Source organism: Corvus moneduloides, chromosome Z (assembly GCF_009650955.1).
Source record: "Corvus moneduloides isolate bCorMon1 chromosome Z, bCorMon1.pri, whole genome shotgun sequence".
Lineage (NCBI taxonomy): Eukaryota > Metazoa > Chordata > Aves > Passeriformes > Corvidae > Corvus > Corvus moneduloides.
The window spans coordinates 31,482,170-31,507,722 of record NC_045511.1 but is presented as its reverse complement, the minus strand read 5'-3'; the positions used below and the strand labels follow the sequence as shown (position 1 = coordinate 31,507,722).

Here is a 25,553-nt window from a genome sequence, read left to right as displayed (position 1 = left end):
CAAACCATTAAAAGCACAAACCATTTTGTTGTTCTACTTCCCCTCTGCAATTAATTTGGAAAGCATGAAGATTATTGCAACAGTGCTTCAGACTCCCCCATGAAGAAATCTGTCTTGAGTGAAAACCTGTAAGGAATGGTCTGACTAGCATGTGTGAAACACAGCCTGAAGCCATGCACGACATGGAGATTAAAAAGCATTAAACAACTCCCAGAGCACTGAGGGTTCACGTTTAGAAGTCACAGTAGTCCCACACCAAACCAATAATGCGGTCATAAACCTAAGCGCCAACATACAACAGCATGAACAACAGTGTGATTACAGCTTCCTTCCCCTCCCCCAGCTTTGTCATGCCCCAAAAATCCTAGCATTCGTATCTTAAACCAGAAAACATTCCCTCTGCTGTTTCTTCAGTGCCAGACCTGGAATCCACGCGCTCTAGAGAAAAGCCAGGGTCCAGCTGTGTGCCGGCGTGTGAGCTGGCACAGCCAGCGCCACCGGCACTGCCCTGCTTCCCAGCTCTCACTTCAGCCGGGCATCCTCGCAGCGCTCCTGCTGGGCCTTGGCACTCACTCCGCCCAGCGTCGCTAGTTTGAAAGATTGTATCCGGAAGGCAGGGCTGCCTTCCCAGAGCACGGGAGCTTTCAGCTGGGACTTCAGAAGTGTTGTCAGCACGTGGGGATGTTTACCGAGTAGCTCTCCTGTAGGAGTATGTCAAGATGTATCAATGTCCATAAGAACGATCATGGGAAAGAAAACGAAATCCCTTATTTCAACAGCTTTACTCCAGATCTGGTTCAGAACAATTCAATTTGCAAAAAGGTTTTACTGTCACTCGTTCTGTTGAACCAGAAGAGTCAAGACACGGCTAACAGGAGACCCATCCCACAGGGCTGATGACTCCAGTCAGCTTTTCTTAGCAAGGGCCTGAAATCTGATATCATCAGAGCTGGACTGTCTCTTCTCTTTTGCTCTTTATAAAAGTTTACTTTCTGAGTTGCAACTGCACTAGCATATACGGAAGTTACCACAAAGAGCAACATTTTTACAAGAAGAAATTTGTTCCTCCTTGCACTTTGGTAAGTTCACACAATCAAAGGAAGCAGTGTTATCAAGCATGGTTTAAAAATACTCCTTAAAAAGCCCAAATCACTATGCCTTAAGCCTTTTAAATTTCTTGATGAAATGATAAAAAAACACAGCCAAAAATATGAATATAAAGCAGTTTTAATTTTCCTCTAGATATTTATATCAAAGAAATAATACTCATGTCCAAGTACTGTACATACAATATCTTCCTTATAAACTCTGTAGTTTAAAACACATGTACAAAATTGCACATTGCAGTTTGCAAAAAATCATAAATACCTTTTTGCATGTAAACAATTCCAGCACAAGGATCAATGTTATACATTCCAAAATGTCTAAGTGTCTGTTCACAAACAAAAACAAACAAAAACCCCACTGTGATCTCCATAAAGGTCCTAATGTTACAAATCAATCATTAACAGATTTCTAACTGATGTACTACACACAGGGATACATAAATGAGCACAAGGCAAGTCGCCTTTTAGTCATAAGTACTTAAGACAGAGGCTTGGAATACAATCCTGCTGCCATTTAAACCCACGGTATCCATCCCACAGAATTTAGTGGTAGCAGCATTGAGTTAATTTTTCCAAGATTGCCAATTGCAGTATGCCTTATTTCCAATTCTCAAACAAGTTGGCTACCACTGAACAGTAGGAATTTGAAAATTATTGTAAACACAGTTATCACTGTTGTATATTCAGTAAGTTACAGTATTTTCCTAAACACATCACTAAATTAAGAAAATGTTTTACATTTAATCAAGTGCAAGATGCCCACTAGTATTGTCCACTTTGTCTCAGAAATAAGTATTTTGAATATAATACTACACAGTTAGTAAAAGTAATGTAAAAAAAATTACAATGGACATAATCCTCAGCTGTGTATTATTAAGCCCTGTAGCTTGTTTACAGAAAAAAATCACCACATCAGAAAAAAGGTCTCAGAAGTGCCCTTTAAAATCTCTCCTGACCAAATCCAGCAAATGAGTAGCTACTGAATTTTGTTTCACTACTATCTCCATCTGTGTGCAATGTCCTTGCCAGCACACCTGTTGAAGACTTCCCAAAATTAATCAAGTTTTTAAAGGTCCATGATATCCATACAAAATTACTTGTTTTGTTGTCTGTTTTGGGTTACTTTTGTGGGTTTTTTTTTGTTGTTTCGTTGGGGATTTTTCAACCTGTTCACATGCCGTAATTTCATAAAATTCTACCAAAAGCAGAGATTTTTAAAGGGTTTCTCAGAGGCTTCCCCTGTGCCAGCTAATTTAGTAAGGCAGAATAAGAAGGTACACATAAAGCCAACTTACAAAAACCCAAGAAAGGATGTTTGGGAAAAACACCCACCCACCAACTAGTTGCACATAAGCTGCTGGAAGAGCAAAGCCCAATTTGAACTGCTCTGCTTCCACCTTTTGTTTTGAAGAGCTACCCTGAAGGAAAAGGTTTCAGTGCCATGCTTGAAGGCCTGTGAAGAACCAGCTTGAAGAATTGTAGGAAGTGGCAGTTTGCTCACACTTCTTTTGGACAAAAAGAGAGCTTGGAGATGCTGGTGGTGACAGAGCAGGGAGGGGATTCTTGCCCTTTACAGGAAATTCCTTATTCTGTTAATCAGCATGTGGCATGAATCCCAGTAAGGACCACAGAACTTGCATCATACTACCAGCAGACCCAGCCCATGACATTGCAAGGTATTGTGATTATAGTAATGCAGATCATTAAGTGTTTTCTGCATCATGGAAGCTTAGCAAGAATCAGAAGCCATCAAGGGTTTTCAAAGCTGGGTCCTATTGCCCAAGAGCTCTCCTTTATCTTACAGGAGTTAGTTCCTCTGTTGAACTGATAGAAAGACATACTGCACAAAGAATGATAGATTTCATCTTTCCTAGTCTGCACCTAACTGGAGCTACTCCTTTCTAAGAGGATCTCCTTTGAGTCATACAGGATTAGCCACCACAAACACCACGCAGTGAGGGCACATACGTGGTCCCCTGAACCTCAGAAAGATTTTTCAGTGTAGGCAGAAATTGCACTTACAACAAGCCAGCTTTAGATGAGCCACTACAGGAAAGAGAAACTGCTCTGGAAGAATGTCCTACAACTCCACAGATGGAAAAACACAGAAAGCCAAAGAGCTACTTCATCAAAAGTCTTATTCAGCAATACAGACCCAGCCACCTCTCCTGGTAAGATGCTCCATAGGGAGTCTAAGAATTACCTTCAGATATCATAAACTAGAGGTAACCTAACAGATTGAGTTTTAAGGCCCAGGAGGCTCAAGGCCCTTCACAGCAGAATATCCCTGGTACTGCCACCTCTGAATCTCTCTACTCCTCTCCCCTTCTCTCCTTTTCACCTTAAGAAGCCAGTAGACCCGTTCCTGATTAAGAAGAGTGGGAGTGGCAAAAATCAGTAGCTAAATTTTGGTGTGCGAGAGGCCTATGCAGACTTGCCTATCATTTTCTATTTAAAAGACAGGAATTGCACAATACTATATTGCAACACTTACTCCCTTCCCTTTGTCCCGTACAAAGTAGCAAAGCGCAACCAAAGCAAAATCACTGTTGGGAGTGTTTAGATTGATGGCTCACATGTCAGAACAGCGCTAAGCGTCTCTGTAATTAACAGCACTTTGCAACAAAGTAAAACAATTCTCCAAGATATACTTGTGTTGGGCCTTTTATTTCGGGTTTGGGTTTCTTTCTGTGGGTCTTGGTTTGGTTTTGGGGCTTGTTTTTTTTTTTGGGGGGGGGGGGGGGGGGGGAGGACGGGAGAATTAAGGAAGCCTGAATATTTAATTTGTTACACACGGAGGAATGCTCAAGGGGCTCGCAAGAACTTGTTTTGCTGCACGTTGAGCAACACCACATGGCAAAGCCTTGAAATTAGAGCAAATGCTTGAAGACAGGGCGTAGCTGTCTTTTGGAGCTCGTCCTTGAAGGGCTGCATTTTATTAGAGAGCAGAGCTTTGCATCACCAGTCAGCATGCAGACCTGGGCTTTACTTGATGACATTTCAGTATGGTGGTTGCCATGGCTTTAAATAAATAAGGGTAAGTGTGAAATCAACAGTCATCAGGCCAAACAGGGAGGGGCACAGTTTCTAAAGAAGAGACATTTAGAAGACACTTAAGCAGTAATAACAAAACAAAGTAAGTAAAAAAGCATTCTGAAGAGTAGTCTTAATTATCTGCCACTTAAACATGCAACAAATATTACCATTAAATACTGTTTTAGAGATAAATATTATTTTTTCCTTGGATTCCTTTTTTTTCTCCTTCCTGGTGCTGAAAAATTCAACTATCATCTCTCATATTCCCAGTGGGGAAAGGAATAAAGACATAAACTTTATTAGACACTACTGGCCTGCTGGGAAAGTGGTATCATACCATGTAGACATACCAGCTTGTGCGGTGATTTCACTTGCAGGGTGCACACAAAGACTGTCAAAAATCACAAGGATTTACAATTCGATTTTACTAACTGGCCCAAAATGCTTTGGACAGATAACAACACTTTGGCAGCATTTCTGGAATCCCTATTCTGAAGGTGTCATCTTGCAGACTATAAATAGGTGTCCTAGCTACTTATGGCCATAACTTATGTGACATTAGACATAACAAGAACATTTAACTCCCTAACAGTATTTCCTCAATACTTCTGTCACCCTCCCATGAAGGATGTTAAAAGACAGAATGGTAAAAGTTGGAAAAATCCAAGAATTCAAACTCTGGCTCTACTCGTGAAGAACAGCAAGTTTTAAATCAGTATCTTCTACTGCTCTCTTTCCATAGCAGTTACTACGGAAAAGAAGGAGACTATCCTAAATACACTCTCTGGAACATCACACTAACTTTACTTGACACTACTCCATTGCTTCTGCCCTGCATTACAAGAAAATCTGCAGATTTATGAAACAGAGGTGTGGGAAAGATTGTCAAGTTCAGTATGTTATCTTTCAAATTACTCAGCATGTACCAGAAGACTATCTTTAGTTAGTTAGTTAGCTAGTTAGTTAGCTAAAAACTGTTAATCCTTAAAGGTCAATTTTCCATATGAGGCAGGAGAGACACATCCCTTGGGGCACTGGGAAGCTCTCTGAAGAGGACAAGAAAACGGTATCAAACAGCTTCTCAGAGTTCAAGCTACTGGCCATGATTTTTCACATGTTCAGTCCATTGTTTAAGAACAGGGATGCAGTGAGAAGCCTGACTCTTAGTAGCTTCAGCTTTCTCCATCTATGACAGAAGTAATACCACAGTTGTACAACCACTGATTGTAACTGAACAGTTGCAAGACATGCTTTAAGGTACCTATTAGAAAGGTTTTCAAATTTATTCAAATAAATTTTGAGGTAAGAGTAAAACAGGACTCAACCTAAAAAAGTAACTGGACTTGCAAAATCAAAACAGAGACTACGACCAAAGATTTTTTCTTTCCTCCCCCTTGTATGGGATGGGAGTCTGTTACTGACCTCCAGCAAGACAGCTATCCAGACCCTATTTAGCTGACTTACAATTCCACCCACACTTAGTTCTTAACCAATAAGTAACAGCAGTAGTAAATCTTATCAGCAGTGTGCTAAAAATCAGAATCATTGTATTAGTGCACAGTGAACTGGTCATATCTATTATCTCCATGTTAGCAAGGCTTCAAACCTGACCATCACTTCAAAGCATTCCTACAGAAATGGTCATTCTTTAGGCAGAACATTTACTCCTTAAACTATTGCAGACCCTGTTTGTTACTAGTACTAGAAATTCAGAGCAAAGCTCAATTTACAGCTAGCTATGCTATGGATAGAGACTTTTTGACAGCAGACAAAAAAGCAAACATCACGTAGGTAATTAATTAGGGTGACTCCTTCAAAACATTATTTATGATAATCATCATTTCACCTTACAGTAAACTACTACATATGAACTGCAGCACTTCAGATAACATTAAGGCTAAATGTGACTTTAAAATAAGTTCTCTTTTTGTGTTAATTTAGCATTGCAAGATCTGACAGTTCTCCAATTCGAATGGAAATCTAAAAAATCACCTTGTGACCACACACAGAAATGAAGGTTAGTCTTCTTCTGGAAGAATTTGACCACAATAAAAGAATATGAAAAATCCCATTGTGTACTGTTGCAGCTAAGAAAATCACAGTTCCTTCCTTTTGGCCATCCCCTTCTCTATGCATGCTGGTGTCTATGCACAGCACCTCCACATGCATTTGCAGATATCTGTGTGCTTCAGAAGAATTAGTTCATAAAGGCTGGATTTGCTGTTTCTTCAGTTAGTCCTCACTGACTTGAGAGGATACCGCCCAAAGCAGGACTCCAGCACAAGAACTCATGTCCCCTGCAGACACAAGATCAAGACTCAGTGTTTTTACATAAGTAACACACTTTTGTCAAGACTACTCAACTGAAAGTTGCATTTCAACACACAGCACTGGTGTGAAGATACAGATCCTAGACAGGTTTCCTTCCTCCCCACCACTGTTTCCCCAGTGGGACCCTGCAAAGGCAAATCAAGCAAGGCATTCTAATTGACTCGTATGAAGCCAACTGTTTCAACACTCAAGCAGAGATCCGGTTTGTGACTACATTGATGCAGAAAGTAAGCCTTCAGATATGCAATAGCTTAGGAAAAAGTGCTCCCAGACTAAAGCAAGCAGCAAGGATCAATGCCCATAGCAAGGCAACAGGATGGTGCCTTGGAAACCGCTCATTATGATTTATGTGTATACATTTCTAGATTCTTTTAGCGACACACATACAACAGCAGGTTCTCCACTGTGCCCTCACTGTTGCAGTGCTTCTCAGAAACCTACATTTAGCTTGTCACACATGACCAATTCATGGAGAAGTTGCTTCTGTCCCGCCTCCAAGTTACTGAGTTGTTATGAAGAGAGAAGTTTCACAGCACAAACAGCTGCAAGACACTTCATAGGCTAAAAAGAGACAGATCTCTGAATCACTGGAGAGTAATTATGAATTACTAAAACCTCTTGTCTCCCATAATGTACCATAATGGCCTAAGTCTCCATATATTCAGATTTAATTCAACACCTTCATAGCAAAGCTGCACAGTGTGCAACATGATTAACGAGTTTTTGATAAACTTTAGATTCTGCACTTGTCACAGGAGCATTTATCATTCTTCATCAGATACACTAAACCCAGATGCAACCCCACAACAAGTGACTGCGGTGTGAGAAGGATGAGTTAACATTTGCAGGATTATTATGCACTGTGAAAGCTTTCTGTCCAAGACTTTTTCTGCTGATACAAGTCTTGCCAAATACTGAAAGAGGTGAATCCCTGACAGACTTTACTGTCCACCTCTGCTGGAAGATGAGCAGTCACTACAAAGAGTACTGATCAAAAGAAGTGACCAACGAGAAACAAAACAGGCTAAGAATTCTTCAACACTCATTCTTAAGTAAAACTTCAAACAAAATACTGGAAAAATGGAAGTGGTTTTGTACAAATCAAAGATGTACGCAGATATGTCATACTCCAATTTGTCTACTTGCTAAACATAGAAACTTGGAGAATCAAGTCAGGAAAGAGCAAAATTATCCAGCAGCAGTCACAGCTGCACATATAAATAAACGAAAATGTAACTCATTGCTTTTCCTTTTTTAACTTGCACTCGAGAAGCAGGACACATAAAATGCATCAAAGAATGACTTATGTTACAAGTAGATGGGTTTTTTTCTCTTGCATAAATATCTCAGATATAGACAGCAGCTCTAAGAAGCTGCTGGATTCAAATAGTTAAGACTCCAGTTATGGCAGCCAAGATACTATTTTCAGCACAACTAGTAATTCAGACCAGGCACGCACCTGTACTTCAGACACTATCAAACAATACTCTTCGGTACTTTGGGAAGCATCAGTGACTTATATAACTGTTTAAAAATTACTTGCCTAACAAATTTCAACTTTAACAGCTGCAAAATGCAGAATGCATCTGGGCTTAACCTGGGGAGATCACTCCTTTGTCAAAGGTGAGACAGAGAGTCAACCAGATATTTAAATGAATAAAGGATGCCTCATGACTCTTTGTTCTGTAAAGACATAAACACAAAGACAACAAGGAACTGTCTAGGGCCACTCTTATCTTGAACAGTGCATGAGAGTCAGTAGTGACTACTGACATGCAGTGGAGAGTCCAGATCTGTTGAGATATTTACCTTTTGGAAGACCATCAAAGGGTCATAACAGAAAACACAACCATCAACACCAGAATCACTCCTCACCATGATCAGAACTTACCATGTCCAAATACCTACGCTTCTCAAAGTACATGAAGTACTTGTGTTTTTGGAAAGGTGCTCTAAGCATACTAAATGGGCTTGACCTGGAATCACAGTGAAAGTTTTAAAAACAACTCACCAGCTACCTGGAACCGTCTGGAGACCTTGTGATTCCGACAGACTTCACTACACTGGAGACTCAACCAATCAACTTTCTAGCAATGGCATCATTTGAATCAGTGTTATCAGAGTAGCTTCCTTGCACTCACAGCGAGCAGGGGCAGATCTGAAGGGGGCTCTACCCTCTGCCCAAGGAAGGAGTGAACAAGACTTCCCTTTACTTCCCTCTCCTACTTCCCAAGACAGAAAAGATCTGATAACAATTCAAATAAATCAAAGTCATATATGAATCAAACTATTGTGCCATAGCACCTAAATGAGAAGGCACTTCACATCTAAACCAAGACACCAGTTCAAGCACATTCAAAAACTGCTGAACAGCAAATGAGATGTGCACAGGAGCAAGCACTCAGCAACCAACACAGACAAAGGAGGAGACTGTAGTCTCCACAGCAGATTACAGGTAGGGCAAAGAAACAAAGATGGGCAAATGTTTATTTGTAATGGGTTTGCATCTGGAATGAAAACCAGATTAGAAGGACATGAGGGTAGCCTGCAAATCAAGTCACTCAAAAAGAGTCTTTGCAAGGACTAGCAAATAGTGTGCAAACCTGTAACAAAGCATGATAGTTTTGAAGAATGAAGAAAAATGCTAAAAAGAACTGAGCTAACAGTGAACATAAACTCTTTTATTCTGCGGTTTTAATCTTTTTGTTTGCTTTTTTTTGAGTTTTGTTTTTGAGGGGTTTTGTGTGGGTTTTTTTTCTTTCTTGCAGTAACACACAGCCAACTTGCTTGGTGTTACTGAGAAGGAGCTACATGGATGCAAATCATACAAACAGTCTGGAAAATTTTTACTCAGTATCTATCTTTTAGCATCTCACAGTGACCAAAGTTTTTGGCAGAAAATCAAAACCTAAAAGACACATATGTTTAGCAACAAACTGAAGCAAAAAGGCATACAAAATAGAGAAGCCATATTTAAAGATTTAGGAACACAGCAGGGCTAAAAGTCAGAGTATTGATACATTTTAGAAGACAGGAACATTCAAGTCTGACAGCTGCAGCAGGTAAGTACTCCTGAGTCTTTTTATATTGGTTTAAAGTGTTAGGTGCTTAGGCTTTCCACTCAAATACCTGCAAAAAATGCAGCAACCTCTAGCAGAACCAACCCAAGCAGGAAAAAAACCCCAACCACCCCAACATTATTCTCAAATTTTGTCAGTGTTAGATCCTATTTTTTAGCCTAAATGCCACCTAAAAAAAAGGCATTTATAAAGGTAACCTGCCACTCTACAGAAGACACTTTCTTTTGGACGACTCTACTACCAGAACAGTAGCCTCTGGCAGAGAGGTGGAGCTGCCAGCCTCGCTAGTAATCTCTCATCAGTCATCAGGGTAAGAGAGCTGGCCTGTCACCACTTCTACCACTGAACAGATGTCAGCTAGAACAGAAAGCAGGCTATCAAAGAAGTTACCACATGAGGTCTTTGAGATGCTGGGTGCAAGACTCCTCTTGCAGAAAAGTTCAAACTCAAGTGAGGTAATGTGGGGTGGTTTTCAGCTTTAACATTACCATGCCGAAAGGGGGCAGCTCATTATAACCCTGCTAGACTATAGACCACTAGAGCCTTGCCCGTGTCTGGGAAGGGGAACTGCAGTGATTTCCCATGCCTTATGGATCCCCCATGTCTCTCGGATATTGCTAATTTACTATGACCAGAAATTATGACATAAGTAAAGACCAAGTATTGCACAGTTTCGTTCATCATTGTCCTGTGTTCTACCACAAGATCTTTACCTAGCCGTACATTCATTTGCAAAGACAAGGACCAAAGTAATAGTGTTTACCCATGTAATTTTTTATGATTTTTTCCAGGATTCCTTAAAAAAACCCCACCTCACTACATATGCAGTAAAGTATCTCACATCTACCAGGCAGCATTACCTCTCTCACTAGGGAAAAGTGTTAAGTGTGGGGGGAAAGAAGTTTTTTATTGGTTTCTCCAGACTTGCAGCAACTTTGCGGATGGGTGATGACTACCAAAGTAAAACCCACATTTTTCACCCAGTTATTATTTAACAGGCAGTGCTACAGATTGTATGCTGTATGGTTCAGAATGCCCTTAAGAAATCTTTAAACCTGTGCTAAGATCAAAATATTTTTTTATCTGCTCATTGGTATTTCTAACAGCAGAAAGTAATGTTACAGGCAATCATGTTCAACGACCAAAAAAGGCTCTGGTGACATGATTAAACAGTTATACAACGATTAATATGGCTTCTACCTAATTTGCATATGCATTACAAAAAGAAATATCCTCAGAGCATCTCAGCTACAGTAACAGTGTAACTATGCATTTTCACATAATTTCATACATGTGCCAGGAACAACTATGCACTAAAAGGAAAAGCTCATACACTTGACTGCTGCAGCTCAACTTTCTGAACAGATAGCGCTCACATATCCCCAATAAAAGCATGAAAAACTGTGAGTCTATCTCTTTCTTATTGTATTTCAAATCATCAGCTGTAGCCTTCAGAAGAAGTAAGAGATGTTTACCAGCTCCTGAGTGGCTTTAACGGATCTGAGCAATTGCAGTACACCTAGAGATGTCTATGCTCTCTTGGCTCCTCATATGATTCCCCCTTTTCACCAGCTGGCACAGACACATATCCCCATGAAAGATTTGCCTCTGAGTTCAAGCAGAGTTTTTAGCACAGTTTCAACGAGGGGAGAGGGCCCCACACAGCAGCTGGATCGGCTCAGGAGAAGCCCTGCCTTCCCTCAGCAGCAGGGCCGGCCCGCGGCCTCCGCACGGAGGGCCTTCTGGTGAGGTGACCATCACACTCCGACAGACCCTTCCCACTGCACCATTGCCACAGGGCTCGGCAGCGCTGCGCTAGCGGCTATACTCAAAATACACAGATGCAGCAGAAGCATGGAATGCAGTGGCACCGAGCAAGGGACCTAAAGCTTTCAAAAACTTATTGAGGATTATGTCTAATCAGAAGAAATAGTTCCTTTGCTATACTCTTCTACTAGTAAATTCTCGACAAAGAAATAAATCACACCAATTCTTCCCAACCAGAAAAACATTTCACATCCTAGCATCAACTCTTTCTGTCTCTAGAGTATTGCAGAAAGTTTCTTTAGAACGATGTAGACCAAGAAGCAAGATACACAGATTTCTACTGAAAAATAAATCTAGTTCTCCATAAAATTTCTGTGATTTATTCAAACAGAATACAATGGAATTATCACCTTTACAGCTAACCCACCCCAAACCTGAGCCCTTTTCTGTATAGCACTGAATTGTTACTATACTATGGAAAGAGCACACACTACTGGAATGTACACAGTGAAGGAAAAAAAGAGAAAAAAAAGTAAAGCTCTTTTTGCCAAAGTAACCATTTTCTCTACTAACATGTTATCTAGAAAAATAAGGTCTAGGCAACGTCCAAAAAGTGTTCAAGTTTCAATAAATAACTGTCAATGCCCCAAGTTTGCACTGGCACAAGAAATATGGAGCATACAGGTTTAGAAAACTATTTTCTTATGACTGAGTCAGCAATGCATTTCAATCTGTTTAAGATTTACAACAAAAATCATTTCCCTCCAAGGTTCAACTTGCAAATCAAAGCCATGTAAGTGCAAGAGCACCCACACAGCTGTCTTAACTCTCAATGGCAAATTAAAGCTCTAGAGAAAGACAGTATTTTTAGAAAAGTTCTTTATCAATACCAAGAAAATATACATAGCCATATTATGTTTTAAATATATATATACACGCACATCTTTTCAAAAGGTACGATTCTGGCTGTTTTTTTTTTTAAGTTTGAAAAGCTTATCCATTGCTATACAGTTCAGTAAGGTGTATTAGGAAACACACGTTTTATATCCCCCATGAAAATAAAGTTGAATCTTTCTGTAAACAGTAATTTTCTTATTTTCGGAAATCTCTACAGACCTCAAGTACTTCACTGAAAAACTAACAACCACCTGCCCCAGAACCACCCACGGAAACCCTCTCTGCTGAATGCGACATCGACAGAACTCGGGAAACGCTTAGCAACACCCGGCTCTCGCAAAAAAACGCCTTCTCCGGGCGCAAATAAATAATAATAATAATTAATAATAACAATAAAAATAATAATAATCATAGCAGAAGGGCGGCGGCGGGCGCGCACCTTGGCCCCGCGGTGCCCCCGGGCGGGATGGGGCCGGGGCCGGCGGGGTGTCCCTCCTCAGCAGGCGCTGGTCTCCGGCGCGGCGGCGGCCGCCTCGGGGGCAGTCTCCCGCGGCTGGGCGGCGGCGTGAGGAGGAGGAGGATGCCCGGCGGCGTTGATGTGGCAGCCGGAGGAGAGGTGGCTGCGGACGCGACCCTGCAGCTGGGTGACCTGGGCGCGGAGGAGGTTGGCAGTGGCGGCCAGCTCGGCGTTCTGCCCCTTGAGCGCCTTCACCTTCTCCTCCAGCCGGGCGATGCGCTCCAGCTTCCGCCGGCGGCACTTGGAGGCGGCGATGCGGTTTCGCAGCCGCTTGCGCTCTGCCTTCAGACGCTCCTGGCTCTCCGCGTCCAGCGGCGACAGCGACGGCGGCGTGGGCGCGCTGCTGCCGCCCTCCCCGCCCGCCGACGGCGGCACCTCGGGCACGGTCTGCGGTTCCTCCAGGGACCGCGCCGGCGGCAGCCGGCCGCTCCCCAGACCCGCCGCCCCGAAGGCCAGGCCCGGCGGCGGCGGCGGGGCGGAGGCGGAGGGGTAGGCGCTGCCCGAGGGGCTCAGCGGCCCCGCGGGGTTGAAGCCGCTCAAGTTGGTGTAGACGGCCGGAGGGTCGGCGGCGGCAGTGGCGGGGGCTCCCGGCGGCCCCGGGCGGGCGGTGCAGCAGGGTCCCGGCGCGGAGAGCGGCGGCGGGGCCGCCAGGAGCTGGTTCTGCTTGTGCAGGTCGGCCAGGGCCTTGACGAAGCCGTCGGCGAAACCCTCCTGCTCCTGCGTCACCGGCTGCCGGTAGAGGAACGGCCCCGCCGCCCCGCCGCTCCCTGCCCCAGGTGCCGTCGGCCCCGGGCTGCCCGCGCCCAGCCCCGCGCCCCCCTGGATCAGCAGCTGCTCCAGGTCTGCGGCCGGTGGCAGCTTCAGCAGCGGCAGCTCTGCAGCCGACCCCAGCGCGGCCTCCGGGCCGCCGCGGGCCGCCGCCGCTCCGCCGCCGCTCCCCGTCTCCGCGGAGCCCGCGGTGGGCGGCGGGGCGGCGGCGGCGGCGGCGGGCGGCGGTAACAAGCGCAGAGCCGCCGCGCTGCCGCGGGCGCCGGCAGGCGGACGAAGGGCGAAGGGCCCCGGGAGCGGCGCGGGGGCGGCAGCCGGCAGGTCCCGCTTCTTCCCGGCGCCCAGCAGCAGCTTCTGCCCCGCCGCCGCATCGGCTCCAGGTCCGCCAGCGGTACCGAAACCCGGCAGCGGTACGAAGTCGGGCAGCAGCTCCAGTCCTTCCTCGGGATAAAAGGGTGCCTCCATCTTCACGGCGGATCGCCCGCTACGCCCGCCGCTCATGCTGCCGCCCTCGCCGGCCGGCGGCGGCTCCGGCGCGGGGCGGGCCGGGCTGGGCGGCTGCTCCGCGGGGCCGGCCGCCCTCGGCTGGCAGCGGGGACTGAGCCGCCTCCCGGCGCCGCCGGACCCGCGCCACGCCCCAGGCCCGCTGCCCGCCCCGCCGTCGCCGCCTCCCTGCTGCCGCCGCCGGTCCCCCCCCCGCCTGCTCCTTCCCCCGCCCGCCGGGCTTGCGCGGAACGGCTTCCCGGTGGGGTGTCCGTGGGGAACACGCGCTGCTCCTCCCCCTCGGAAACTCGCCCCGTGGCTGCGGTGTGGGAAAGAAGGCAGTGCCGGGGCCTTCGTCCGGGAATGAGGGGTTTCTCGGGGCCATCAGTCCAGCCAGGGGACGAGTCCTGCAGGAGGAAAAAGATCGATGGCCACGCGTGGCGGCTCCTGGGGGCAAGTGCTTGTGCCTTCGGTCTGTGATGGATGGGCACAGGATAGTGCAGGTGTCCGACTAATGATTCCCGACAACGCGGTGCTGGAAAGTCTGACGGGGAAATGGCTCGGCCATCAGGAAACATGCCAACTAGTCAAACTAAAAGTCTGTCAGAAGATGGACATGGATTTGATTAAGCCTTTTTTTCGTGGAAAAAAAAAGTTAAGAGAAAATATTTGAAACGGCCTAGATGTATTTTCAATATTTTCAAAATTACTGAAATGTGAATAGCATTTTCCAGTTTGGGGGTTGTATTTATTTGTTATCTTTACTCAAGACAATTGCCTCTGCCCCTCTCCAAGTTTCTGAAATTCCTATGGGATGAGGAAATTTAGTTCCACCCAGTCTTTTATCAATCCCTTTTGCTTCAGGATCCAATGTGATCCTGACAGAGCTGCTGAAAGCTCTCATTTAAGTCTTTAAAATCAGCTTGCTGACTGAGGGTCTCAATGGCTCATCTACACATTCACTAGATCTCCTCATCTCTGGTGGAACCCCTTAGTTACCTCAGTCACCTTCTGCAACCTACTTATGCTTTCATGCTCTCTCCCCAGGCATTTCCTCCCTACATATCAAGACCATGTGCCACTTCTCACAGTGTCTAGTGAAGCTGCTGAGCTCTGCTCTTAGTCCCACAATCTGTGTGGCCATACTGTGCCTCCCTTCTGCATAGGTTCATTCCAAAACCAGGAATGGAGAAGGAGATGGACACTAGTGTCAAGTCCAGAAGGACTTCAACTCAGGATCCCTCTTCAGGTCCATAGGAGAGCTGGAGTCCAGGTGCATGGACTAAGGCCTTGATGACCTTGACTCAAGTACTTTGGGGCCCCCAACTCTTGCTCATGGGGCAAGAGCTCCTTTTCAACACAGCCTGGTACCTTCAGTCCCTGCCCGGCTATGTCACAGCTGTTGCTCTCTTCAGCTCCATCTCCTGGGTGAACTTTAGACCTGTGTTTCCAGTTCTGCTCCTGGCACAATCTCCTGCTGCTCCTGCCTGAATTACCTGGGTGGACCTTGTACTTGGTTCATCACCTCACCTTGTGTGGGTGTGTCAGTGGGTCCAACCATTAATGTCTGCTCTGCTCTTGTGCTGCAGGACTCTGGCTAGGCTGGTGAGCCTGGGCTTTGGCTCTGGCCACTCCCAGCTCATATTGCTGTAAGACGGCCCAGCTCTTCTGGTCCCTGAGGCTGTGGCGGAACTGCTGCCCAGAAAACTGGCAGCAGCAGGACTCGAGGGAGAGGAAAGCCATCAGGCAAAGGCCAGGGACAGAGGCATTCACATGGATGGGGGAGGAGTAACCATATTTTTCTTGGTGAGGAAGGTAGTGTTAGAAAGAGCTTATTTTGGTTTCCTTGTCTCTTGGCTGACCTAGCAGGAGAGGGGGCAGAGTTAGCAGTGCTCAGCCAACACTGAGTACTGAAAACAGCTCATGCGAGTGGTTTTGTGGAAGTACTGCTGAAGCTGCTATACAGGCTCTTCTGTCATATTCCTGGGCAAGCAAATGGTAGTGACTGGTACGTTTCATCAGCTGGGCAAAGAGGGCTGCCTAGGCAGAGAAGCCACAGACTCCAAGCTAAAGCCAATACACCTTTTCTTTCCCTCACAAAGCAAGTGTAGACTGAGGAGAAAATAATGGTCTGTGTGGGGTCAGAGAAAAAGCTGCGGAGGTACACTTCGGTCCGGGGACATGGTCAGGGAATCTCTAGATATAATGTTACACTTGCTGACCATGTCCCCGGACCCAAGTGAACCTCCACAGCTTTTTCTCATCACTCACCTAAAGGTAGGTTCCTTCGTCATTCCTATACAAAAACTGTCACTCCAGTAGGATGGTTTTACTTGCTCATCTAATGCAGAGTTCAAAAGTGAGCCTACAAGAATGGTAATATGTTGAAACTGCTCAAAATAAACTTATTTGTACAACAGATAGATTTATTGAGAGATCTATTTACTGTTTGCTGATGCACCTGCAACCTACATTTAGGCGAGTGACACAGAGTTGTTTTACACATCCTCCATTCACCTGTGTGTTACGGCAATGTGGTCTTTGCGTTGTTTTCTTTTGCCTTTCCCCCGCCCCCTTTTTTTTTTTTTTTTTTTTTTTTTTTTTTTTTTTTTTTTCCTTTTTCTTTCTTCCCGAAGAGAGCCAGAACCTCCCGCCGGGCTCACAGAACCAACTTCTTCCTGTCCCTGTGACAGCCGCGTTGTGCACACCCGCCCGACCGCAGCCCTGCCTGCCAGATGGGGCGATCATCCCTAGCCAGGACTTCGGGCATGGCGCGGCCGGAGTAGTCCCTGAAGGGTCCCTCTCCTTGCAGGAACGACCGCAGCACAGCCCTCGGTCCCGGGATTGTGCCCAGCGGGGCGGGAGGCGCTGCCCAGCTGTGAATGCGGGGCGGAAGGCGCTGCCCAGCTGTGGATACGGGGGAGAGAGGCACTGCCCTGTTGTGGATGCGGGAGGGGGTGGACAGCGCTGCCCAGCTGCGCATGATGGGGGGTGTGGGCGGCGCTGCCCGGCTGTGGGTGCGGGGGGGTGTGGGCGGTGCGGCCCGGCTGTGGGCGCAGGGGGTGTGGGGGTCACTGCCCGGCTGTGGGTGCGGGGGGGTGTGGGCGGTGCGGCCCGGCTGTGGGTGCGGGGGTGCGGGCGGAGCAGGGCCCCGAGAAGGGGGCGGAGCGAGGGAAAGGAGGCGGCTGGATTGGAGGGCCCGCCAAACAAAGCTCCGCCTCCACCCCGCGCGCCGACGCGCCCAGTGGGCGGAGCGCGGTGCGCGCCACTACCGCGAGAGTTTCCGTTGAAGCTGGCGCCGCCATCTTGGAGTTGGGAGAGGCCGCGCGTCCCGTTCCCGTCCCTCTCCGGAGGGTCACGGGCGTGCGGGGGGGCCGCGGGAGGCGGGGGAAGCATGGGTGCCCGGCGGTGAGTTCGCGGCGCCCCGCTGGCTCGCCCGTCCCCACGGAGGCCGCGCCGCGGCGGCCGCGGGGCTGGGCGGGATGGTGCAGTCCTGTTCCGCCTACCGCTGCCGGAACCGATACGACAAAGAGAAGCCCATCTCCTTCCACAAGTGAGCGCGCGCGGGCGCCGGGGCGGGGTCGCGCCCGGGGGCGGGGCCAGCGCGGGGCCGCGCGCGCGAGGTTCGCGGGGAGCCGAGAGGTAGTGCGCGCGGGCGGGCGGGCGAGCGAGCGAGTGAGTGAGTGAGTGAGTGAGTGTCGACGGACGGACGGACGGATGGATGGACGGATGGATGGATGGATGGATGGATGGATGGATGGATGGATGGATGGATGGATGGATGGATGTGTCTGTTCGTGGCCTCGCCCGCCCCTCTCGGCGGCTCCCTGGGGAAAGCCAAGGGACGGGATCCTCTGAGCTGCCTGTTTCAGAGCGAGAGCGGGCTGAGACCACCCCCTGCTGGGGGGCAGGAGGGGTTTGGCTCTGGCCATGAGCCCCCGGGTTATAACGCTTTCCAGAAAAGCTGAAAGTACCTCTTACTTGCAGGTTTCCTCTTACAAGACCCGATCTTTGCAAGAAGTGGGAAGCTGCTGTTAAGAGGAAAAACTTCAAGCCGACCAAGTACAGCAGCATTTGCTCAGAACACTTTACCCCCGATTGCTTTAAGAGGGAGTGCAATAACAAGCTCCTAAAAGAGAATGCTGTGCCCACAATATTTTGTTACACTGAACCCGGTGAAAAGGTAAACCGAAAGCACCCATGGCTGCAGGTGCCGCAACGCGTTGTGCGTGTCACTGGTTGCAGCGTGGCAGGGCAGCGAGCAGGGAGAGGGTGCAGTCTGGGACGGATACAGTCTGGGAAGGATGAAGGCTGGCAGGGTGCTGAGGGTGTGTACGTGGGGTCGCTAGGAAGGCTGTGGTGACTGAAACACCTCTAACAGCTTTTCTTGTTTTCTGTGAGGCTGTCCGAGACTTTGGAGTGCACAGTGTTGTACAGGCAGACTCTGGCTCTGACCTGCTCATGTGTCCCTTTAATTCAGCATCCATGTGCTGAATTAAATGGAATGGCAGCAAAGTAAGAAGATACTGCCCTGTAGTTGAGCTGTTCTACAGCATTTCCTGCATATTTGGAGTCTGAGAGAGCCTTCGTTAATGCTTGCAAATGGCATTATTCTCTTCCCATGGCTGATGGCTACTGCTAGCCTTGAAGAGATGGTGGATGTTAACTGAAACTTCACTGTCCTCTTAAGAGGAGGCCCTCTGGCTTTGCAAAGTTAAAAGTGAGCGGCAGAACCTTACCTGCACCTACTGTCTGTCTGTCCTGAGACCACCTCTGTCTTGCCTTGACCTTGTGTTCAAAAGCCAGACTGGTCCCTGACTTCTGATGGTAGAGTTTTCTATGTGAGGTATTCTTTCCTTCGCTGTGCCACTAGAGCAATTTACTGTGAGATGCAACTCACTTGCAAGTTCTTCCTCCTTGATGTAATAACTTCAAGACAAGAATGGAAAAGGTTGATTTTTAACTCCTTTAAAGGATATAAAATATCTGCTCTCTCATCGCTGTCCCATAGAGAAAGTGGTAAAGGAGACAGTGATAGATACAATAGGTCTAGGGAGCAAAAGATTGAAATGGGATGAAGTTCACAGAGGAAAATTCAGATTTTTCTTGTTCAATTTTTCTATTTATATACAATATTGGATTGCTGCAGAAATAAAAAGGCAATGCATTTGAAAAATGAAAAGTGGCTAGTAACAGATAAGAGAATATAAACAAGGTAAAAATAAGGAGATGGACAATTTACAGGGAAATATGGCTGTGTTTTTTGTTTGATTACACTTCCTTGCTTATCTGTCTAATACACATTTTCTTCATTGTGTGTAAAATACTTGCAAATTTTTTTACAGTCTGAAAGCTGAATGGGTGTATAGGGTAGTCTGCAAAAGTACTGTTGGTGCAGCAGGATTAGTAGTGAGCCACGTTCCCAATTTCACTGTCATACCTGGATCTACAAAAACACAGAAGAGTGAGTGCCTTTTAATTCTGAAGGATTTAGTTCTATTCTTCTTTGTCTCGTGGCACTTTTGAATAAGCTGCCACATATCTTCAGGTAACAATGTAATAACAAAGAATAGTAGTGGTTGTTTTGAAGTTGAATCCACACTGATTTTGAAATACAGTGAATTTTGTATTTTGAAAAATTTTGAAAATTATTTTTTTCTTTTGCACAATGTAATTTGGTATATTTTTCTTTACTTATGTGTTAGGAGAAGTATTTATTGCCTGGAAGAAGTAATTAGAAGTCACTGGTGATGTCACAGTGATACCAAAGATCTGTTCTCTGTGATACGTTGTGACAATAGTAATTTGTATATAGAGGTAGCGTATGCTCTGTAGCTTCAAATAGTCTCTGTGTATTCAGCAGTCCAGCAGTGATCTGATTTTTGCTTTTGTTTCCAGCAAGAATGAGTTTCTTTTTGCTGGCTTTATCTTTGCCTTGTAGGGTTTATTTTTTTGTAGAAAAATTTGATAGTGACAGCTGAAAGGGTCAAGTTCTTTAGGATATTCATATGTGAATAGGCTAACAGCAGCAGTTTTTTATAACTGAGAAATAAGACTGATAGTTGGCTGGTTTTGTATTTTCATGTGATCAGTTACTTTTGAGTGCATATTAAATTTCCCTTTAATGCCAATCACCACTTGCCTTCAATACTAATCACTAAACTGCCTTTTCAGTTATTGTCTGCCAAGTTGTAGTTTGTATGAGGGACAGTTAGACACCCAAACATCTAATACTATCTTGTTTGCATGTTAAGCCAAGGAACTTAATGATATGACCTTCAGATCTGATGAGCTTGATGTTCTGATGGTGAGGACTGTTGGCTGTTCTTCAAATCAACATTTTCCCAGTCCTTATGCTTTTCTTCGTACTAATAGTGTTGGCAACTGGTGGGTAGGTAGAAAATTGTTTCAGTGCCTCTTTTACTGAGAATGTTTTAAGCTTTCTTTTTAACAGGCAATTTGCAAGCTCTTTTTTTTCAACAGTGCTTTTTCAATCAACGTGTGCACAGAAGCATTTCTGAATTATACTGGATTCCTTTGGCGAAGAAAGAATCTGATTCTATGCTCTGGCCTATACTCAAGTGGTTTGCGATCTGTGTTGTCCTGAACTGTACAAGTGGACCTATTAAGAGCAATGTGATAAAACATGCAGTTTTATCTGCAAAAGAAACCCTGCAGTGGAGTTGAGCCAACTGATATTTTGCTGCTGGCAAAAGGCAGAGCTGTGCTTCTCCCCTGTCCATTCCATCTGCCAGCTATGCAGTCCTGTTTCTTAACATAACCTGGCAGTGTGAGCTCACAGCCCACAAGGCCAGTCCTGGGCCGCATCCAAAGCAGCGTGGGCAGCAGGGGAGGGAGGGGATTCTGCCCCTCTGCTCTGCTCTGGTGAGACCCGACCTGGAACACTGCATCCAGCTCTGGGGTCCCAGCACAGGAAGGACAGGGACCTGTTGGAGTGAGTCCAGAGAAGGCCAGAAAGATGATCAGAGGATGGAGCACCCCTCTTAGAGACACAGGCTGAAAAAATTGGAGATGTTCAGCCTGGGGAAGAGAAGGTGTGGAAACCTCATAACAAATTTCCAGTACCTAAAAAGGGCCTACAAGAAGGCTGGAAAGGGACTTTTTTACAAGGGCAGATAGTGACAGGCCAAGGGAGAATGGCCTTAAACTGCAAGAGGGCAGGTTCAAATTAGATATTAGGTAAAAATTCTCTACTGTGAGGGTGGTGAGGCACTGGAACAGGTTGCCCAGAGAAACTGTGAATGCTCCATCCCCAGAAGTGTTCAAGGTCAGGTTGGATGGGGCTCTGAGCATCCTGGTCTAGTGAAAGGTGTCCCTGCCCATGACAGAGGGGTGTTGACACGGGATGATCTTTAGGGTCCGTTCCAACCCAAACCATTCTATGAATCCATGATTCTCACTTCTTCCACATATCAGGGCAGGTGTAGGTCATACTTTGTGTTGCATTGCTTTGACATTTAGTAATGGACAGAAAATATATGCAGTGATAGTGGGAGATTGAATAGCTTTCTGTCATTTTAGCAACTATGTTTGAGCAAAGAGTAAATACCAAAGATGAGAGGGCAGCTTTGCTGTTGAAGAGCTGTTTATTTTGGTTCGTGATGTCTCTTGCAACCAAGCCCTTATGCTGCAGCCCAGAGCCAGTGACAGAGTCCCTTCCAGTTATTGAGAAGACTGGTGTTGCTGTGTCTATCTCTCCGCGCTGCCAGCCTATCAGCCTGCTCAGTAGTTGACCCTTATTCTACCTCAGCAGAAGATTGTCTGCTTCTGATGTGTTTTTGATTAAGTTAGCTGATAGGCTCAATTACAAAGTGATGTGACACAGCAGAAAGAAGGAGGGCCAAAGGGGAATGGGGATGGCAGTGATGAGTTACTAGGTCATCTGAACTCTGTTTTATGGAATTGCAGCCTGTGTTCTTGCTTCTTAGGTAATTGTGGATATAGATTTCAAAAATCTGCTCATCAAAAGAAGTGTTTAGACATTAAGGGCTTGAGTTTCAAAGAGACCTTAAAATGAAGCTGCTTTAAAATATGTCCAGTTGAGAAGCCAGACAAAGCAGGCCCGGAAATGTTTGCCAGTTTTTGAAATCTTGGCTTTGAAATTTATTTTATTAATTTAAAACCTGGTTATTCAGTTTGTTCTGGGGTTATTATACGGGAGTTGAGTTGTAAACAATGTTAAGCATTAAATGTACATTTTTGTCTTGTTCTTTCTAGTCTGAGGAATTTGCAGAGCAGCCAGAAGATCCACTGCCACCTCCTCCACTGCCACCGCCACCACCGCCTCCGCCACCACCACCACCACCAGCAGCTCCAGTACTGGCACCGTCTCCATCAACTCCTTCTTTTCACTTGTCTCAAATAGATGCCAGATTTGTAGATCCAAGTATTGGATTATTGATGCCCCCTCTCCAGACCCCCAGCAATCTTGCTGTTTTTTGTGATCATAACTATACCGTAGAGGATACAGTTCATCAGCGAAAAAGAATTCAACAGCTGGAGGAACAAGTTGAAAAACTGCGGAAGAAGCTCAAGACAGCGCAACAGCGATGCCGGCGTCAGGAAAGACAGATTGAAAAACTGAGAGAAATTGTTCAGTTTCAGAAAGAAAAAGACATATTGGCAGGAAAAGGCTATGTGATTCTGCCTAATGACTATTTTGAAATCGTAGAAGTACCTGCCTAGAAGTCAAGAACATCTGTTTTCACTTTGGTAGGCCAAGAAATTTAGTTTAAAAACTAAATTCTTTCTAATTCTGTATGTAAGACTCTCTAGAATTCTATAACAGTAATTAAGCAGTCATACAAATAAGATATTTTTTCTTCATTGTCATTTCAGTTTGATACACTTTTAATATATTGAAGATGCAAGCATCTCAGAATTAGAATATGCAATTAATTTACAAAATCTGAATTGCTTCCAGAAGGAAAAGATGCAAGATTGAAGACACAAAGAAATTTACTTTTTTTTTAATGATGTCTGTCTTATACTTACAGGGGATGGGAACTGAATCTGGCTGAGAGTGAAATTTGGGTGGTTGTACACCTAGTGCTTTGTCAAGACTTCTAATGTTGGCTTTGGTAATCCCCAGTAAGTAGTTTTCACTGATTTTAGAAAGAACAGAATTAGGTCAGCTAACATCTGCAAGTGCTGCAGAAAGATAGATAAGATGCACATTTCAGTCTGGGAAAACTTCCAACTTCAGTTTGCTATGCATTTGAAGCACTGCAAAAAGTCTAATTCCTGGATCCCTTTGGGTGAGGTATGTAAATGAACCTCTTCTTTTGGAGTAACTGTTTGCCACATGTGTGTTTTGAGGGTGATGAGAAGAATTCATTAGCATAGCTAACGAGAGCCGTAGAAGCGTCTTTTGTTTTGAGGGCACTTAAAAATAGTCCTGAAGTGCAGGGCTGAACTGAACGCGTATGTTACTGCACTGTTGGCAGAGTCAATAAGACAATGTACTGTTTACAGTGACTGCTTGCAAAAGTATACTGGTAATACACAGTTCAGTGTGTTGTAGGGTCATCTACTCATAAACACTGTAACTGGTCAAGTGTCGTCCTTGGTTTTGAAATTATTTTGCATAATTTCATGTGTCAATAACACATGTCGACCATGTGTAGCTTCAGGAAATGAAGTAAGTTTTTTATTTTCCAGGGAATCAGATATTTATGGCTTTGCAGTATGCAGTGGTTTTATTTCTTTCCTTTTTTCACTCCCCAAAGGGCATCCACCAAAGGGCAAATAGGGAACTAGACTTTGGAGTTGCTTGGTGCTAGACTGGTTTATAATATCTCAAATGCTGCTGCCTCTTACTCAGCCTTATTAAGACTCTTTCTAGTAATAGATTAAGCATGACAAAGCAGTGCAGCAGTTTGCACTTACCGTCTAATAATTTATTTCGTCAATGAACTCATTCAAAATGAGAGAAAATGGCTAACCCTAATTTAGGCTTCACAGCTGAAATTCCTGGATATACAAGACATGAAGAAAATTGAAGTCTGTGTCAAACTTTTATGCAATGTGGGTTCTAGCTCTGATGTTAAACAAGCCTTGTTCATGATGGCTTTAAAAGCTTCCCTTAATATCCCGTTAGCATGACATTTTGAAATGTTTCAAACCAGTCTTGATACTTCTGACCTCACTCATGCCATGTGTCTATTTTCCCTACCGTATCATACACTTAAAATGAACAAAAATGCTGATGCTTCCTTTTGTGTACATTTATTATACCTAATTAAAAATTTGAAAAGCAAATGGTGTGTTAGATTTTTAATTGCCCTCTCTTCTCTTTTCCCAGGATTTTGCCAAAATTGTCTTGACATTTTGCATTTTTATTTTCTACTAGTTTCCTTGTTTAGATGTTGGGTTCCCAAGTCTTGTTGCTGTTACACTTTGTGTTTAAAATTGGTAAAATTCAAAAGTGACAAGGAAAAGACGTTTAAAAAACTGTTGCTATGCTGTTGGCATGTGTGACCAGATAGCAGATTGTGTCTATTTTCTCTGCAGAATACCCTCTCTTACTCTTCAGGAATTTCAAGTGTGACTTCCTGAGGCACAGTGGATTGCTGCAGTACCACACCCCTTGCCACCTGCGTCTGCCCCCCCCACTTGGTTGTGTACTCGTACTCCTGCTGCCACCCTTCTTATGTCCTCCAGTTCTGGTGCTGGTTGCACCCTTCTGTGGGGCACTTCAGCTCACTAAAGCAGCAGGTTTGGCTCATAGTGGAGAGGCAGTGGAGGCCAATAGTACCGCGCCTGATACAAGTTAAAGACACGGCCAAAAGCGGGGCATGAGGAGAAGTAAATCCTCTCCTCTGGGTGCAATGAGCATTATGTCAGCTGCTTCTGAATCCTACTCTTGATGTTCAGCACCATTTCCTTCCACCTTGGCCAAGGTTCCCTGTTTCCCCCCACCTTATGCTTTGGCTGCTGTGCTTGTTGGGCCTTTCCTTTGGGTGTTTTAGCTTCATAACCCTTCAGGAAGGCGGCCCAACAAAACTAAGTCTGCAAGGTAGATTTAAGGTACACTGATAGACAGCTGGTGTGTGGAGTTCTTTTTTCTTTAAGCTATTTGCGTTGGTGAAGTTGATTTAACAGCTGACTCAAATAAATGTTTCTTCTGTTGAGGGGGTTGATTATTCCTTGTCTGGACTGTTTTGGAAGTAACATGCTGAGGAGGGGACTGCTGCCCAATGGTCGTGCTTTCTTCTTACCAGAGGATTTTTCTAAGAAGAGGTGCAGCCTATTCTGACAACAGGCTTGAATTTCTTCTTCAGCAGCTATTTTTTTTTCCTTTAAAAAAAAGTCGTGTTAACTCCTGATGTAGTCATGTCAGGGCTAGGTGTGGAATTTATTAGACCCATGAGGGTGCTCGGTACTACAGAGCTCTGAAGTGGGGAAAAAAGACTGGCACAGAAACAACTGATTTTCTTTTAGCAATTGACTTTTCTGCACTGCACCCTACCCACTCTTTCACAATCTCTCTTGTTTGGTAGCAGTATAGAAAGAGAAGATGAAGGCTCTCTGCTACTGGCAAGGCTA

At 45.4% G+C, this 25,553-nt stretch overlaps 2 protein-coding genes and 1 long non-coding RNA gene across 3 annotated transcripts; 2 read left to right on the top strand and 1 right to left on the bottom strand.

Moving 5' to 3' along the window:
• Nucleotides 1–1,209: 1,209 nt before the first annotated feature.
• On the bottom strand, nucleotides 1,210–14,003 carry LOC116438267 (transcription factor jun-D-like). Its single transcript, XM_032097098.1, has 2 exons — nucleotides 12,657–14,003; nucleotides 1,210–6,439 (listed from the first exon to the last, which is right to left on the bottom strand). Exon 1 carries the CDS (start codon nucleotides 14,001–14,003, stop codon nucleotides 12,714–12,716), a length of 1,290 nt encoding a protein of 429 aa, XP_031952989.1. The 3' UTR covers nucleotides 1,210–6,439; nucleotides 12,657–12,713.
• Nucleotides 14,004–17,358: 3,355 nt separating this feature from the next.
• On the top strand, nucleotides 17,359–24,266 carry THAP1 (THAP domain containing 1). Its single transcript, XM_032096855.1, has 3 exons — nucleotides 17,359–17,538; nucleotides 17,973–18,168; nucleotides 22,224–24,266. The coding sequence occupies exons 1-3, from the start codon at nucleotides 17,468–17,470 to the stop codon at nucleotides 22,689–22,691; spliced, it is 735 nt and encodes a 244-aa protein (XP_031952746.1). The 5' UTR covers nucleotides 17,359–17,467; the 3' UTR covers nucleotides 22,692–24,266.
• LOC116438177 lies at nucleotides 19,348–21,078 on the top strand. The gene is made up of 2 exons (XR_004237620.1): nucleotides 19,348–19,449; nucleotides 20,240–21,078. It is a non-coding gene; the product is annotated as an uncharacterized LOC116438177 (long non-coding RNA).
• Nucleotides 24,267–25,553: the final 1,287 nt, after the last annotated feature.